The sequence below is a fragment of the Sparus aurata genome, chromosome 11, assembly GCF_900880675.1.
Source record: "Sparus aurata chromosome 11, fSpaAur1.1, whole genome shotgun sequence".
Taxonomy (NCBI): Eukaryota; Metazoa; Chordata; class Actinopteri; order Spariformes; family Sparidae; genus Sparus; species Sparus aurata.
The window spans coordinates 1981922-2000700 of record NC_044197.1 but is presented as its reverse complement, the minus strand read 5'-3'; the positions used below and the strand labels follow the sequence as shown (position 1 = coordinate 2000700).

At 41.4% G+C, this 18779-nt stretch overlaps 2 protein-coding genes across 4 annotated transcripts in view; one reads left to right on the top strand and one right to left on the bottom strand.

Moving 5' to 3' along the window:
• Positions 1-1130, bottom strand: part of kifap3a (kinesin-associated protein 3a) — a 35820-nt gene extending 34690 nt beyond the window's left edge. For both annotated transcript variants that reach the window (XM_030432852.1, XM_030432853.1), the window contains exon 1: positions 933-1130. In XM_030432852.1, the coding sequence (XP_030288712.1) occupies positions 933-973 (41 nt within the window). In that variant the 5' untranslated portion in view covers positions 974-1130. The remainder of the gene's footprint in view (positions 1-932) is intronic.
• On the top strand, positions 1106-15876 carry ntmt2 (N-terminal Xaa-Pro-Lys N-methyltransferase). Of its 2 annotated transcripts, none has more exons than XM_030432855.1 (4): positions 1106-1180; positions 9705-9877; positions 12472-12724; positions 13845-15876. In XM_030432855.1, the coding sequence occupies exons 2-4, from the start codon at positions 9806-9808 to the stop codon at positions 14099-14101; spliced, it is 582 nt and encodes a 193-aa protein (XP_030288715.1). In that variant the 5' UTR covers positions 1106-1180; positions 9705-9805; the 3' UTR covers positions 14102-15876. The 2 variants fall into 2 exon arrangements, with proteins under 2 accessions (XP_030288715.1, XP_030288714.1); XM_030432854.1 differs by lacking the exon at positions 1106-1180 and adding an exon at positions 4838-5280.
• Positions 15877-18779: the final 2903 nt, after the last annotated feature.

Below are 18779 nucleotides of genomic sequence, written 5' to 3'. Positions count from 1 at the left end.
TTGTGTCTTGATTACATTTATTTGACTGGATATCAATAATCATAATATAAATCCAACTCTTTGTCATACTTTTTGAACAGGTTAAAGAAATTGTACAATAATCACATAATTAGAAAATTAATATTGCCTCGTCTTTTCTTTTCATAAAGACGGGATTCTGCAGGTAACACTGTCGTATCTTTAGGAGAAAAAAAGAGAGAATCAACTCCACTTGACACAAACTAAACTCAGTTCTGTTTTCTTCGCATCCCTTTTTTTTTAAATTTATAAATCACTTTGATTGGTTTGAAAGGTGCAACATGGACACATTTAATTGATTGAGTTAATACAGTGTTTGGTGATTACATCCTGAGTCATTCCTCAGTTCCCTGCATACAACTGTGTTTGTGTTGCTAGTTTATATTTGTATTTATTTTTTGGGTTTTTAATATAATCTGTATTTGGACTAAAGCACAAATCAACCCACAACAACATCAACTAGTTAGCTACAAGGTGTTTATATATTTGATTTCAGGCACATTTACATAATTGTAGCAGCAGTTTAAACTGTTAACATCAGGACAGCAAGTTTTCTATCAACATTAATCCTTCTTATTAATATTAAGTCCCCTAATTGTTAGAGAAAATGGGGTTTATGTTGTATTTTCTTCATTTAGCCTGGCTAACGTCCCACATCATTAACAGACATACAGGTTAGCTAACATTAGGCTAGCAGTAGCTGCTTTTAGCTCCTTTCAGCTAGTCAAACGTTCACAAAAACACATTATCATGCGAGTGTCGCTAACAGAAGAGTCTGTTAACCTCAGTCAGTCATTTAAATGACCTGTCGCACTGAAGATGAACAGCTGAGCATCCTGCTGGCTGCTGCTGCACCGACATGTTAACAAGCTAACGGTACAAAAACAAGTTAGCTTAGCATGTTTTCACTTCACCTCTTCAGGTAACGCGGATCTCCTGCTAGCATACTGTCCATGTTTCAGAAGAGAAATGAAGCCGTCATCAGAAGTCGTTCCTCTCGGACAGGAGCAGCTGGTGCTGATGCAGACGGGCGGATGTTTTTTATCCCTTCAGCTTGTTGCCAGGGCGGCGAAACATCTCCCAGCATGCAACGTGACGGAAGTCAGCGCTGCTGCCATCTGTGGTCAGGGAGGACGAGGCTGCTGCAGACAATCATGCACAGGTGACGTCTTATAGAGAAATATATTCATATATCACAGTTGCCGAATTGATCAGAAGGCCCGATTGATTAATAATATGTCGGAGAAAGTGTTTCACGGGGTTTATAAAGTATCTCCAAACTCCACAACTCTGAAAATTTAGCGATTTTCTAAGGGAGTCTGGAGACGTTCTCCACAGATGTCAAAGAAGCTTATTTATTCGTTTATTTTTATATTAACTTGTTTATCATCAATAAAATGTTGTCTTTTTTCATAAATTGGTGTAAATGGTGAAATCAGCTGAAACAGTGCGTTCAAACAGCATTACAGGAAACATTTACGAGGAAGGAAACAACTCCATGGGTTGTATTTAATGCCGAATTTACGAGAAGGCGTGTCTAATTTGAATTTTGCTGATGCAAAGTTTCGTAAAGTTTCTCCTCGTGCAGCAGCTTGTTAAATCAGACGATTTGTAAAGGGAGTCTGGTGATATTGTGGTTACAAACATCTACTTTCAACATTGGCAGGTTAAGAGAGCTCAAACATGTACTTTAGATCACAGTGAACCACATGGAAGTCATTCAACAAAATATAAGACAGTTATTTGTTTTTCCTCCATTTTTTTACAAGTTGAAGTAAAACATTGAAGACCTTTTTGATGCAGAAACGTGTTTAAATCCGTGAGTGTGAGACGTCTGCGTCAACAGTTCAAGACACACCTGTGCAAACCTCTGCTCAAAATATGAGATTAATAATATTATTTGTCCATTCAACAAAGCATATTTACTTCAACTGGGTAAAATGGGAGTAAAAAGTGCATTTATAGTCCTCGCTGTTTTTCAATGATAATTTGGTTGCCCAAAAGTGAACATTTGCTGCTTTTCCTTTAAATGATCAACAAATGTTTCCGTCAAAATATAGAAATTCTTCTTCTGTGTTAGAGAATAAAGCAGTTTGACTGGTTTGACTCTTAAGTCAGAAGACGAGTCAGAGTTACATAACTGTGAATATGAGCTGAAGTAAGAGATCTGTGGAGGAAACTGATACCCGCTTCAACTTTCTTTTGACTATTTATACTTTGTGGGTTCTCTTTGGTTAAACTTAAACCACAGTCAGTGCAAGACAAAGTGTATTCTAATTGGATAAGATATAACCTTATTTATCTCAGAAGGAAATTCTTGAAAATACAGTATTGTTATATAATTTATTGATTCCTACAAGTTTTGATTCTTTACGAGCAGACAGAAATATGTTTGGTTCATAGATACAATGTGATTAAATTATTGAGAAACAACTACATTATAATAATTAATAAGAATAAGGCAGATCACAATGAGAAATCACACTTGATAATGTAAAATGTGCTGAACTTCCAGATTTATTCCCACTTGTTTCCTTGGAATCAGACTTTTAGGATCTAATGCAGAAGAAAGACACTTTATTTATTTTGAGTGCGAGTGTTAGTGTTGAACATTTAAGGTCCACACCAGCCACGTATCTGACAAATTAAAGTCACAAGTGAGAAATAAACACAAGTAGTTGTAATCGATACTGTAACTTGGTAAATCTCCTCGGCAGGAAGTATTTGCTCGTCTCAGCAGCAGCCAGTCTCCACCTTTGTGACAGCTGATGTCACCGCGCTTAATTTAGCCTCTGACTCGTGATGGAGATATCAGAATATTATTTGTGTTAAGAGTCAGAAATAAACCGGATATTCCCCTGGAGACCGACTGAATGATCACTGCGTTTACGAGCATGTTAGTATTCTGTTTATGATCAGGTTTTCAGAGTATCCTGGTTATTTCTCTGTGCGTGCGAGCAGCTTGTCCTGATCCTAATTGTGAGAAATCAGAACCAGGGTACTTTGGCATAAACATCTAATTCATGTTTCCAAACCGTCTGATTTAGTCGCTGAGATGGTGAGAAGTCAACACACACCTGCAGGCCGACAATCAGAAACACGGAGACTGTTATAGGATATGAATTACCTGCACTTCAATCTGAAAACAATCAAAACCAGGATAAAAACAATATTTTTATTAGATTATTTTCTTACATCTGCAGCCATCAGGATTAAACGTACTTTACAAAGCTGAACGTTAAATGTTAAGTTGAGAACAGGGACGACAGACAGCTCCATGAATCACCAGCGACTGTAACTCATCCTGAGGTAAAAAAAAAAAAAAGGTGAGTTGACAACCTGAAGTGGTCGGTGAGTGTGCTGCATATAGCCAACGAGATGACATAACTGAGGCGCCGAAGCTTCAACCTCCGCAGGCTAAAAGAAGCAAAAATCAGTTAAAGTTAAACTCCCAACATTCAAAGCTTCTCTTGTGCTGTGGTTGGATTTGATTCGGAGCTGCTGATATTTAAAAAACCCAGAGATCATGATGAAAATGATGACTTTGGACTAAACATGACAGAATCAAAAAAGACTTTAGCCTTCGAATGATTTTGAAGCCAAAAAGATTCAGTTACATGTTGATATTAAAACAAATCAAGTCAGAGGTGAATCAACTCTTCATTGTCCTGACAGTGGATGTAGTTTAAATCAATATTTCAGCAGCCAATCACGTTGCACAGGACTCAACAGGTTTATAGACAATCAGAATAAATCAGACAACAACATGTGAAACGTTCGGCTCAGAAATGACAAGAGGTCGTTGTGGAAAGAATAATACTGAGGTACAACTCATCATTTTGTTTTTAAAACTCAAATTTCAGATTCAAAATATCTTCTATTTTGGATATCATGATATGTAATAACCCACCATTTATCTACATTGATGATTACAGATCAAAAGTGTCATTGTGCTTATATTTTGTATCAATACTCATCTCTGCAACATTGTCACAATATCCATATCGAGGTACTTGGTCAAAAATACTGTGATATTTGATTTAGGACTACCGGAGGTTTCAAATTATCAAGATGTATATTGTATATTTAGCCTAAAGATAGCACATATCATTGAGGGCCATATGTGGTAGCCTAGAATAACTTAACCAAAAAAGAAAAGTGCAGGACTTGGTCTTGACCTTGGACATAAATACAGAAGGAATTTTGTGTCAGTCTCTAGTTTCATGAATAAATAATCTCTCTCCGGCGTGTATTTCTTACAAACATTTTGGCCTTCTGTACAAATTAAAGGCGTTTCACGTCACTGGAAATGACACTTCTGCAAAACTCCTGCCAGGATGAAGATATTCAGTGTGTAGACAAGACAGGTTTTTTTTGCCTCGTCTCCTTTGTTTGTCTGGTTTTCATGCATCGGTTTGGATCAGTGTACCTGTGGATAAGATCTTATTCCTCTCTGTTCTCCTTTAAATGACTGGGTTAATGGATGGATTTGTGACTTTAGCCTATAGAAACATTTTGTCTGACCTTTGCACTTTCTTATTTTTTAAGAATCTAGATGTTTTCTAGGGTAAAAAAAATCACATGTTCAACAAAAGTGTAAGATGACTTTAAGAAGTCTAAACTGTGACTCTGCCGTCTGGCGTCCGTGCTGATACAAACCAGGAGCCGTGTATACAAACACGAGGAGACGTAGCTAATTTTAGGAGCACATTATACGGGCGTGGGGGTTGGACGCATGGACTCTCATGTCCCGCTGGAATCTGCAGCCTGAAGCTCCGTTGCCTCTGTTCACCCAGAGACAGCAGGCGTCTCCTTCCCTACACCAGCCCCCCTCGCTCACTCCCTCCTAAGTCAGTGTCCCGAGCAGGTGATCTGTACATCTGAGCACCGCCCCGTGAAAAAGATCTCTGCTGATCACTTGAACGCTGGCAGAGACGTGTTGAACACTCAGCTTGACAGATTTAGCAGCAGCTGGAGAAACAGTGTCCCAAACGGGCACCGTGAGTGTTACTCTCCTCGTCAGGACACCAGCACAGCTCTGAGGTGGCCACAAACAGCAAGAAATGGAGATTTCTGTTGAGGATGATGGTCGCAGCTCATCACCAAGCTTTGAGTACAAAGCCGCTCACCAGGCGGTCAGGGATCGCTGGAAAGAGACGGATGACTCCATGTGTCGTCACAGCATGTCCTTCCACCTGAACCACACGCTGAGGAGCGAGTTCTTTGCCAGCTACCTGTACCTGGTGGAGAAGATTCCTCTGGGTAAGAAGAAGGGCCACACACAGGTCCAACCCCCACACCAGTGTCGCAGTCGAGAGGTCAGGATTTACAACCTTTTCTTGACCCTTGACTCCATTAAGAGCCGGGCAAAGCTGGCGATGCATGCCGCTGGTTTTGCATGTTTTGGTTGAGTACAAATCACTTCACGCTGCAGCAGGGGCTTTAAAACATGCAGCACAGCAAACTTCACACTCTTAATTAGTTGAGTTAAAGTCACACATTCATCATGAGCCAACGCACTTAGAAAACTACTGCATTACCTATAATAATGCAGCAACGATTGAGAGAAATCAAAGCAGGCCTGCAGAAAATACTTTTCAAATCTGTGCAACAGTGCATGTGATGTGCAGCAGCTTCATTCTGAATGGATAAAACACAAACACACCGTGAATGACAACAGAAGTGTTTTTAAATGCTACACACTTGTTGTGCACGTACAGATGAAAACGTATCTTAAATTTCATTGGTTTGTTTTTGTTCAAGAGCAACTAATCTCTAACTTCATACAGTTTCTCAGCCTTACTGCAAACATGAAACATGTTTCTGGAGTTTAAACTCTTTATTCTGAGCTAAATACACATCTGCTGATACTGGACAGTACACAAAGACGGAGCAGGAACTCCCTGTTTCATGTATTGTACAATAATCTGTTGCGTATTAAAGTGGGTCACAGTAAAGTGTACGGCAGCTTAATGCGGTTGTAGCATGACGAGTGTCTGGCGTGTGAGCCTGCAGGTTCTCTGGTGGTTTCTAAGTTACAAAACAATCACAGGAATGTCTGTACACTGATAATGACAGAAATAACTGACCAATAACTTTGAATAATATATATTGTAGCTTGTAGATTATCTTGCTATCATGGATTAGGTTGTACACACCTAGTTATTTACAGTTAGGCGACCCTCACGTGATTGCAGCAGGACTCATGGGTAAAAATTTGGGGCTATGTGTCAAACGTATGACTACATGGACTATTAATGTGGTCTGTACTACATGCTCCCTCTGCACATGTGAACATGCACACGTGTTGTTTGTGATTTGTATTTTTAACAGCGAGAATGGCCGAATGGTAGCACACACCTGCCAACACACACACACACACACACACACAGAAACATCTGTACATGAGTACAAGGTGTGTTGCTACATCACTTTGATCACGTAGGTGATGATACTCTGTAGAGTGTGTAGGCTACAATATAGCAAATGATTCAGTGTGTTTAGTTTATATTGTAGTTTGAGTTTATTGGAATCTAAATTGAAGGTGGAGGGCAGAAAGAGAGAATCAGTTCTTTGCTGATATTTCATATTTCTTCCATCTTTATTGCTGAAACAAGTGCTACCTTTGATAGAAATACATTCATCAACAAATAAGAAAGACTGCTGGATTAAGAGCAGCGGATTTGTGATGATCACTGCTGACGGTGTCTTCCGATCATCCAACCTGACCAGCCGGACCGGCCCGGAGGAGAAAGACTGTCAGAATAAGAATCGTGCTTATTCTGCTTGGATTTAAGGCTGCTCCTGGCTAATGTCTGGTCACAGGAAAGAGAAATAGACGAAAGTCTGACCAAACAACATGAAATAGGGGACTGTTGTCCACATGTTTACAGAGACCTGTCTCCACCACAACGTCCTGGATCAAACGGCTGCACTCGACTCTGTTCTGAGCCGACAGCAGCAGGAGGAGAGGTGGACCCTGTGTTTACATCATTGATGCTTGGTGCTCGTAGCGGATGGACAGCGATGACCTGAGGTCATAGTATTAACATGAAGATGCAGATTATCACTGACATCTTATTGCTGCTGTCCAACAAACAATCCAATAGCGCACAAGAGAACAGACAAATCTAATCATGTGTTTGAAAAGGAGTCAGAAGAAGACTGAATTTATATAATCCAACCGTCTCTCCCCTGATGTATATACATAAACATACAAACATATATAATTCATGATCAAATATGTCCTGAAAAATATAATTTGATTTAATTTTATGTTATTTATTTGATGTATTATAGTTTATATATTGATTTCCCCTCAGCTTCAATGAATAAAAATATGTACAACTCCCATAATTTATAATATATGTTAGAATAATTTAAGTAAGTGTGTTTTCTGCAGCACCATCTTCACTATACCTATCTAAATATTTACACACACACATATATATATTTATATACACATACTGTGTATTTATACACAGACATGAGATGGATATTTAAAGCAATTAAAGATTAAAAATGTAGGATTTGTTTCATAAACTGTATCTTGTTTCTTAAAGAAAGACTCAAAGAAAGTTAAAATACATTGAGAACCAAAAGGTGGAACAAAAGATGTTTATCATATCAAATATAATGTAATTCATTGTACTTTATGTTTATTTATCTTAACGTTAGATGCACCACAAGACAATCTCCTCACCGTGAAGACTACACTTCATCATCGAAGGTGTAAAGACTGAGTGGAACCTGATCCTCCTCAGGACGGGATCTTGTCCATCATTAGAGCACGGGCTGCAGAAACAGGAGATCCTGACCCGCCGGTCGTTCTGGCTCAAAGATGCCTTATTCTCTTACCACCAACTTGATACAGGGCCCATTAATGGCATGGCATGTCAGGCATGACCGCACTTACTCATGTCAGTCAGACGGCTTCTGTCGGATTATTTACAGCTTTAAATGGACTCAATGAAATCTATTTTTTGTCTTTTTTTATGTCTTAATTTAGTGTCTTTATTTATTATTTTATTTTATGTCTTTAACTTAATTTAGACATATGATACAGAAATAATCATCATCTTCTGACACGAATGTTTGATCAGTTGTCTTATGTTGTTACATCGGAGCTCAAAGGTTGACTTCTAATGAGCCGGTCATCTTTGAAGGTGTGAGATAGAAGAATATGGCGTCTCTGGATTGACACTTCCTTGGCAGACATGTTCGTTGTCCCGCTGTCTCCGCCTCGTCTTGGTCCCGCTCGATGTTTCTATACTTACCCGTCCTCTGAAAGCCTCCCCAAGGAGTCGCATGACATGCAACTGCCAGCTTTAGATGCTCCAATGACAAAACCCTGAAACATTTCATGGCCGAGTGAGCACTCGTGTGGAGTCGTGGCATGATATGTCCGTTTCGGCATCTATAGCGTGACTTCCAGGTGCTGAACGATTCAGTCCATTTCTTGGCTCTGTGCCTCGGCCTGATGTTTCGGGTCCAGCTGGACATGAACCCCCTCCCTCCCTCTTAATGTTTCACTGTGGTGTCATGAATTCTGTCACTGGACATCCTTCACAAGAGGACAGACATTCCCCCCCCACCACCTCCGCCCCTCTACAGCGGGAACGTGTCATCTAAGCCTTCGGAAATGTTGCGCTCATTCTCAGGATTTATTTCAGCTCAGCAGAACTGAAGCATTGACAGTTTGGGATGGTTGAAGAAGGCAGGTGTAAAGTTTCTTAATGTCACAGGATGTCATTGACATCGTGTTATCAAAGACATCGTAGTACAACACATAATTGAACACTTCAATCAGCCGTGTCCTGATCCGTTGTGATTACAGAAGCGTTGTCTCAGTTTCTCAGTAATGTCAACTTCTCGCTACTCGGGAACCTAAAAACTCTGTAAATGCAAACAGTGGAGATGATTGAACCAGCAGCACGTTGTCTTATATCATGTAACAGCTGAGCAGAGTGTCTTTATTTATAGTCTTCTGGTAATCAAATTATCATTCTACATCTCCTGAGAGATTGTAAACGGTGTTGCAGTCCTGTGTCAAGTCGGATCTATTGTTGGAAACAACCTTTTACTGATTACCTTCCTAAAACGGCAAAACACTCCTGTATCATTAGAGATGTAATCATCCTTGAAGAGGTCACATGATGCTTTCTGGGTTTCCTTTCTTTTTCTTTAATGTGTGATGAAGCATTTTGTGCACATGAGTTACAAACTGCTCCTGAAACGCCTGGTTTGGAGTCGAGCCTTTACTTCCGGAGCTTATGTGCATCACTATGTTACATACTATAATATATATATATATATTTATGTATTTATATAAATGAGCTCTGATAGAAGCCTTGATGATGATCAGGTTTGAAAAATAATAATTGTTGCAGAAAGAAGTGAGCTGACTTCTGCAGCCCGCTGCTCATCTCTGCTAGAGGCTCCAGGCTACATTAGCCGCTAGCACTTAGCATTACATACACTTAGCAGCACATATCAGGCGCCCGTCCAGTTGTATTGTGGGTAACAAAGGTGCTAGTTTCTGCAAAGGAGAATAATATTTTGACATCACTGCTGGGTGTCATCCGTCAGTAAATACATTAAATTATCCAATTAATTTGAACCGTTCTCATTAATATGACCACACCTGTCTTCATCTGTTGTCTTACTGTCCGTCTGCGTCCGAGCAGTGAAACTGTTTCCGGTCACCTGTGAGTACATCAAAGGAGAGAAGCAGTTCTACTACAGAGCTCAGAAGTTCTACGAGGATGTCCCCGCCTCAGAGGAGGGCATGATGGGAGATTACGTGGACATATCCAACGTGGATCTGGAGGGTTCCCGGGAGTTCCTGAAGAGGTTTGTGGTGAGTGTCCAGATACAAACTCACATTAACATCACGAAAAGCTGAATCAGATCTTCTACTGTGGCGTCTGTCTGTGAGTATATTGATTTACACTGTTGCTGTTATCTCTGAACATACACGTCAGAATCTATTCTGGACGAGGAATTTATCATCCTGACTGTACAAAAAGAATTCCACCGTGTTTCATGTGGGAGGAGGCGTCTTTCTAATAGTAGCTCAGACGTGATGCCAGCCCCATAAACACCCCATACAGAACAAGCTGAGCCAACAGCTGTTAATCAGTTTGTACTGTGGTCATTTTTTACTGCCACTAATTAGTTCACAGTGGAGGAGGAGGAGGAGATATTTCTGAGACTTTCTGTCGAGAAACATACAGAGTGTGATGAAATACAACAAGGTTTATAATTGTTTTAAAGTGATTAGTCTGAAAGGACACGTTTGAAAATGTGAGTACCTGTTCATGACACAATACGCCACTTAGAAATAGTGTTTGTGCTTCTGTTGTTCTATCTGAAGCTAAATTCACCTCAAAAATGAAAAAATCAGTTGTCATATCATCATCCCGACGCCGAATGAAAAGTCAGGTGGAGTTGTGTCGTCCGTGAAAAATTTCTGGAGCTTCACAGCAAAACAGAAGTACCTGGGGATTTATATGTTTATATTTATATGAAATGGCTCCATACAGCTCGTCAGGTGTAATCCAAGTCTCCAGAATCTCCAGAATCCCAAATTGAAGATGTTATTTACACCCTCGACATGCAACCGAGCTCGTACTCTCACTTCAGACCGAGTGCATGCTAACATTTTTAACTCAGCAGCTACAGGGAAGATTTCATATAAATAAATAACTTATAAATAATGGGGCTTCAGGAGACTGTGATCACAGCAGACGACCTGTATGGAGACATCTGATGTTTAACTGTGAATCTCCAGAACTGTCCTGTGGACCACGACGCTTCACCTGACTTTATATCATCAGGAGGAGGAGAGGAGGACTGGATTTTCACATTTGGGTGAACTGTTCCTTTAAGCCTCCCTACACTCACACGTCTGTGCGCATGCGTCTCTTCGTCAGCTTCAGCGGGTGTATGTCAAAGTTTTTTTTTTAGATGCTCGGAGAGTCCAAGTGCTAATTCAGGGGGACGGGTTTGGCCCAGAGACCGGGTTATTTAGAGGATCATTTTTACAGGAGCTCTAATTATAAACTGCTAAGATTGGACGCTTTAAAGGAACCTCGGGAGGCTAAGTAGCTACTTCTGCACGGGTGCTAATGTAAACACAACACAGCCTGATTTAACACAGCTCAGCTGTGCTTCAGTGTTCATGCTGGCTCATACAGAACAGTTCAGTTCAGTCGGTCACGAGAATATTACAGCTGAGTTATTGTTACAGAAGCATTTATTATTTGTATTACTCATTAATCTGTTCATTTTGGATTAATCAATTAGTTTATCAAATGTCAAAAAACAGACAAATTAGAAGAAGTTTGGTGAATAATTTCTCTTGATTGACTAATCGCTTAATCGATGAATGCTTTCGGCTCCTTGTGGGATAAAACAAATTATAAATCTTCCAAGAGACCACAGATGTAAACGAGCTCTAAGCTAACCAATGCATCAAATTGCAGCATTTCAAAAATCAATTAAATAATAACTCCAATAAATACAAAGCCAAAAGATTTATAGTTTGTCATTTCTTTTCATCATCATCAGAAGGACGATGTGTGAGATCTGGCCAGAATTTTAAATTAAAACATTAAACAAAAATGAACGATATCAACAGGATGTGAAGGAATGTCTCTGCATTCAGTGCTTTTTATATCAGTTCTTCTCCTTCCATTGGGAGTCTTGGTTTTCTTTTATGCTCTCTCTCAGAAATTAACTTTTTTCCTTTCACTCTAACATAAAGACCCTGAATGTCGGATCAATAAGCTTCTCTTTCCTCCAACAACTCAGCTACAAATCATCCCCTCCAACAGTCTCCTCCCCGGCCGTGAACAGCTCCTGTTTAAACCTGACGTCTCCATTAAAAGCTGGTGTGGTAGGAAAAGATTTAGAATACATCCAGATTAAACTGAGCTACATACGCACGGAGCAATGTGGCAGTAATTCACTGCGACCAGGAAGCCTCCTGTAACAAGCGCAGAGCTCCTCGGGGCCCCATCTTTCATACAATCACACACCGGGGCCCCCGGTGCCGAGGGGTTGGAGTGAGGTCAGAATACCAAATGAAAAGGAAGAAAAACCAGCATGATTCAAGTGAGGTGACTTTTGTTCCCCTCGCGGTGGAGTTCATAGTCTGGTTGCCCCGAGGAACTGAGGTCGACTTGTTTGTGCCGCCGGTGCTTTGAGGTGCGGCGGCCTGACATCTGGAAACACAGAATAAAGAATCGACTCCTCTCTGACTTATAGAAATGGTAATAACATGCTGCAGGGAAACTGACATTTAGTGTTCTGTGAAACATCAATACAGCTCTTCTTTTTATGGTTCCCTCACTTTTACTACAAACGATCTTCATCCTGCAGATAAACCTCCAAATAAGGTTGAATTTTGTGATATTTAAGAATAATGTAATGTATTTCTTCCTGCTGCAGGGTCCTGGTAAAGCCGGCACACACTGTGCTCTGGACTGTGGCTCCGGGATCGGCCGTGTCAGCAAAGGCGTCCTCCTTCCCATCTTTGAGAAAATGGAGTTGGCAGACATGATGGAGCACTTCCTGCTCCACGCACACGAGGAGTACCTGGGCGACGACGCCGACCGCATCGAGACCTACTACTGCTACAACCTGCAGGATTTCACACCTCCGAAGAACAAGTACGACGTCATCTGGATCCAGTGGGTGGCTTGTGAGTACGAGAAAGAGTTAATTACAGAGATTTGGTGTAATGTCCGCAGTGAATCATCACGTTCTGTGTGAATATATCCAGACCTGCAGAGCGGTGCCGTGTCGAGGTAATGAAGAGAGAGATTCTTGCCTCTCGTGTGGTTATGGAGGATGCACAATAGTTACTGTTAAGCAGCATATACTCCTTTTCTACTGGTCAGAAATCTCATTTAAACCCGTTGAGATTGGACTTTTCTGTGCAGTGGGAAAGTGTAATCTCTGCATTTACACCCGGGTCAGTTATCGCTGCAGTTGACCCGGGATTTTATCATCTCGGCTCGGCTCTGATCTAAACGTAAGACCCCGGTAAACATGCTAAATTCTGCTGCGCGAACTGATGACACAGGATTAAACATCCGGTGGTGGAAGTAAATTGGGAGGAGGTCTATTCAAGTTTGTTTCACAAAAGCTGCTCAATGGTGTTTTGATGCAATAATACAAACATACCTGGGTCAACGACCGAGCCGGCTAACTTTTGTTTTATCCCCCGACTAACTTAAATGGGGATAAAATAATTTGATCGCGCGGCTCTTCTAATCTTCCCAAACGTTATCGGAGCGAATGGCTTAAATTATGTCACTGAATCGAGTCATTTCTCAAGAGTTGTGATGCTCAAAATAATTTATCCACCGTTTTACAGGCGCCTCTTTCACAACGGGTCTGTTGTTGTTTTCTCAGGTGAACCCGCCTTTAAAATCACCTGTGTAGACCCGCTAATGTTGGTGGAAAAGTGGCATTAACACGTCATAAATTTGGTTTTTGAGTCTCATTCCCAACTCGTCAGATACTGGTGCTTTGTGACTGGAGGTCGGGTCAGTCGTCATCCCAAAGCGTCAGTATTTGGTGAGTTGGAAACGAGACTCAGGATTCAACCTTCAGGTTTGGAAGATGTGACAATTATGGTTCAAAACAAAAGAGGCAGAAGTCTGATGAGCTGGATCTGGAGAGATTATATCCTGTTAGACCTGAAGATGATCCTTCAGAGGACTCTTCTCAGCGCCTCTCTTCACCACCAGATTGCAGTCGGTCAACTTATTCATATAGCGATGTTACCTGAGTTTTGTCTCCGTCTCTCTCTTCAGGCCACCTCACAGACAAAGACCTGACGAACTTCCTGTTTCGCTGCAAGAAGAGTCTGCGTCCGAACGGCGTCATCATAATAAAGGACAATATGGCGCGGCAGGGCTGCAAGCTGGACCCCATCGACAGCAGCATCAGCCGCCACCTGGACATCATGAAGTGCATCATCGCCAAGGCCGGCCTGGAGATCCTGGCTGTGGAGAGGCAGGACGGATTCCCAGAGACAATCGTGCCTGTCTGGATGATCGCCATGAAGTAGACGTGCCACTATCACCGAGTCTGAGGGGAAAACCAACCTAAAGCTGAATTCACATGTTGTTTAAATCTAGATTTGTGGCACAGCAAGAAATCTTCAAGATGTCATCAGGAGATAAATCCTGCGGGCGGCGTGATGGCACCCGGGGCGATTATATGGAGACAGAAAATGAAATAAAGGTTTAAAATGGGCATTAAACTTCTGCGGAAGCACCCGTACGTCCGCAGCGTCGGACTGTAATTTATTGCAGGACGACCACCTCCAGGTTCTTCATGCTGACGACGTTACAGATCGACCCTCGGTTCACAGGAAGAACATGTGGATTCAGATTTACTGTTCGGTTTCTCCTCTCAGTGAATGATTTGTACGCCTTTTTGACTAAATCCAACATGTTACAGCAGCAACAATAATGTACATGTTAGATTTGTTAGTATGATTAACATGTGATCTGCGTCTGGATGCAACCCGCCACAGCCTGAAAACTGAGGGTCACGGTTTCATTTCACATCAGCTGCTTCTAGCAGAACCGCAGTCCGCTGGGCTGACCCGGAACATGGCGGACAGGAAGTGTGGAACACCGATGCAGCGACGACTCGGCTGCCAGAATGACATAATTGCGTTGCACGTTTCTGCAAAAACAACACATATGTTGAATTGTTATGTTTCATACGTACCATCTCAACATGTCACGGTGCATTCAGATGATGTTTACGAGCAGACTGTCATCAGGAGGAAGACGTGTTGGTGAAGGCGTGAGGTGAGACCGCAGTCTGACGCCACTGTGGGTAGTTTCAGCGTGAGTCGGGACGTTTTACAGCCGTGTTTTGGGCGACAAAACCTGGTACTTCAAGCCAAAACATGATATTTTATCCGAACCCTAACCATGTGGTTGTTGTGCCTAAACTTCACCACATCAGAACCAACGGTCACAACATTTTATTGAAAATTGAAACTCATATCTGTGGTTTGCAGTAACGTACAATGCCAACATTTATTCGGCAGATCTTGTTGTCACCAGTGTCACTTTAAGTTGGCCTGTACTTAAACTCAGTACTGGCATTTTTACAATTTACTCCTCGTGTATTGTGACATTTTCTGGCGTTGCAGCACTTCTGACAGGCTGCCACGACTGTTTTCTGCCCTCTTCATATCACGCTGTGGACACGCAGGAGACAGAAGCGCCATGAAGCGCTGCCAGCTTCCTTTCGATGCCCATGTTAACTGATTTGGCCTGTTTGGACAGAGAGCACGGTGCACCACTCTGCTGCGGCATCTGTTCTGTTTTATCTGCGTGCTGCGAGCAAATCTGGGAAGAAAACCCTCCGATAATATAATAGAAATAGTGTTTTTTTACGTATTTGTTCTGCAGAGTCGAGCAGTTAAACACACAGACACATACAGGTCATTTTAACTTGATGGCCAGACTGAGACAAATCCTCTTCAGAAAAAGGCCACAGATAGTTTTTTCTTTACATCAGACTTCCTCCAGATGTGGTCTCTGACTGTCCTCCAGTCGCAGCGCTGCGTTCATTTACATGTGTGTTAACTCGACACTGAACATTTCCCTGATCCAGATCCAGATCACATGTTAACACCAGGTGGAGACGTGCTCTTATGTCACCTTCACAGCATGAAGTCCTCTGCTCACTTTCTCCTGCAGGAGATGCGACGTTCATTCAGTTTCGGTCGGGTGTAAATATTAATATAGTTTTTATGTAACGATGTGTTTTATACTTTTGCTTGTAACATTGCATTAATAGACGTAGTTTTTATATCGATCTCTTCTGTGCATTTCTTTCTGTGTAGAGCTTTTGTCTGTATATTTCAGCGGAGGAGGTTTCAGCTCAGGCAGCATGTGGATGAAGTTTAATGATTTCTGAATGCTCTTTTTTGTGTGTGTGTGTGTGTTTAATGTTTCATCTCACGGTCAGAACAAAGGCTAACGGGATTAGAGACGGATAATCAGCATTCGCTATTATAATCAAGGCTGGAACATAAACGATGAGCAATTTCTTGATATATTCCCACAGCACAGCCGTCCACACCGTCACAGTGACGGTGCTGCAGTCTTCCAGAGTGGGCGCAAAACACACAAGATAATTGAGATCCTCTGAAATCGTTATGGTAATTCTTTTAAGTATTATTACTGTTATTATATATTCTTTTTTTACAGACTAACAGTAGAAGCAGCACATTGTTTCGGGCTAATGACTTTCAGATGGGCCCCTGAGGTGGATGGTGGGGCTGATTATTTCCTGGTTTTGACAGACAGTGCCTGCTTTCATATCTGCCCTGGCTTCATTTCAAGCCTGTCAGATGTTGTCTGCGTAAAACACATCCAGGAGTCGCCTCAAATATTCACCATTTGCGTGCGTAAGCGCTCGACGGGAGCGGCGCGGAGTTGTTCCTCCCTGAGCTTTTTTATGAAAGGATAGTTTGTCAATGAGCAGACTGGCACCGAGAAAGCACAAAATCATCAAAGTGTTGAAGGCGCGATGGCGTGAGATGATCTCCACGGCGTGTTTCTCTCGTCAGAATGACTCTTTTGAGATGTGAATATACCAAACACATTTTCCACATCCCGTATGAATTAAAGATCAAAATGCCCCCGAAGTTAAACTTGTAGGTATTTTTTTTCTCTCCCTCAGCAAATAGCAGCCAAATGTGCTGTCACCTTTTCAGGAGTGGTTAGCGTCGCTGACAGTCAAGGCTATCATTTCTAATACTTCTCAATGTCTTCTGCAGCCGCTCGGCAGCGGTTTGAATATATTAGCCGGGGTAACACTAATTTGTCCAGTCACGTCAGCAGAGCAGAGCTTTGGGCCTGAGTCCAGACGGAGTGTATCTCAGACAGCTCAGAGACACGAGGCGGTGGAGTGACCGACACCATATTCAGGACAGGAGTCATCACCTCAAGGAGCACAACGCCGCTGGGAACAGCTCAGCTTAAAGCCAGAGCTCAAACAATGGACGGAAATGAATACTTCTTTCAGTTTGCTTAGAATCCTCTGATCCATCGCTCACGTGCAACGCCAAGTCACCCGTTCAAAATGGTTGCGCCTATCCGTCACATTGTTTGTTTGCAGTAACAAACTCCTGACTGCTGGTTTGACGCTATAATATCTCTATAAGTGACAATACTTTCATATATGCTGCACTCAAGAATATACATATATTTTTATTTCCGTACAACAGTGGCTTTATCAATCATGCTGAATATTTCTGATATCAACTGGTCCACACAGCCAGCGTTGCCAGATATCGCGAGAGAAACAAGCAAGCAGGCCTATGAAAACAAGCCCAAAACAAGCGACTCCTCCGTTCGTCGTAAAAAGAGAGAGATTATTACACTTTGCACACACATAAATATCACCCTGAATCCAGAAATGTATTGCATTGTATTTATTATTGTTTTTATATGTTATGATCCTTCTTTGTTTTAGTTCCAGGACTTTAAAACAACGACATACAATATAATAGGAAGAGGAACACTTTAACAACAAGCCCAAAAACCCGCAACCAGCGACTACCAATATTTACAGGCGACTTTACAGAAAAACAAGCCCAAAGTCGCTTATAATAAGCAGACTTGGCAACTGTGCGCACAGCTAGCAAATCCTGTCATAGGCTAGCTAGCTAGAGGTAGCCACAGCTAGCCTTAGCTAAAGCCCCCCTGTATTAACTGTTAATTGTATTGTCAGTGACTTAACATCATAGTATTTTAGTGTTATTCCACATAAGAAAAGCAAAAGTTAAATCCAGTCATATACTGTAGATGAAAACTGTGAGACTAGATCTGCTGGACTAACTAACTAACTAGCTAAACATTAGCTTATCAGAGCAGCAGTAACTGCAAGTTGTGAATCTTAATTAGGCCTCATGCTTCTTTTATATCATTTATCTACAGGTGTACTGAAATATGTGTTTAGTTAAGACCTAAATCTGACTTGTTGACATTAATTGAACATATTAAACACACAGTTAAAACAATAAACAACTAAAAACTAAAAACTACACAGCTAGGTAAAGCAGATCCTGTTTCTAGGCTAGCTAGCTAGAACTACAGTTAGACTCAACTGCTCCCCTGTTATAACTGTTTGATATATTAATGTAAGTGAAGTGATATATTAGTTTTGTAGTTAGTTTTGTGAAACTAGTCCTGCTGAAATGCTAGCTAGCCACAATGCTAGCCTAGCAGAGTAGCAGCTGTAAAGGCATTTTTTCGCCGCTAAACTACATTTTGGTGATGGAAGGCAGCTTTTAAATCACTTATTAAATGTATTAATGTGTAAACTAAAGTATTAAAGAATAAGTTTTACTAAAAAGATACTTGAATGCAGATCAGCATGACACACACCCATCACATTATTATTTCTCTGAGGACAGTCTGGGTTTTCTATTCGTTTAACACCGAGGACATCATCAAGAGAAAATGTGACTTTACAGTTGTGGACGCTTTTACATCTTAATACTTTATTCAGAACTTGTACCAGGACATTTACTCATTTCACTAAGAGACTCATCTGAATGGACCTTTCATCCTTTGCAGCCCTCTGGACCAACTTTGCCAAGCCCCATTACAAGTAAAACAACACAAAAGCTTTTTCAGTATTTTTCATTTTTATTGTAGGATGTGATGAACGCTGCAGCCTCTTGGGGGTGCTAACAGTGCTTCAGCTCT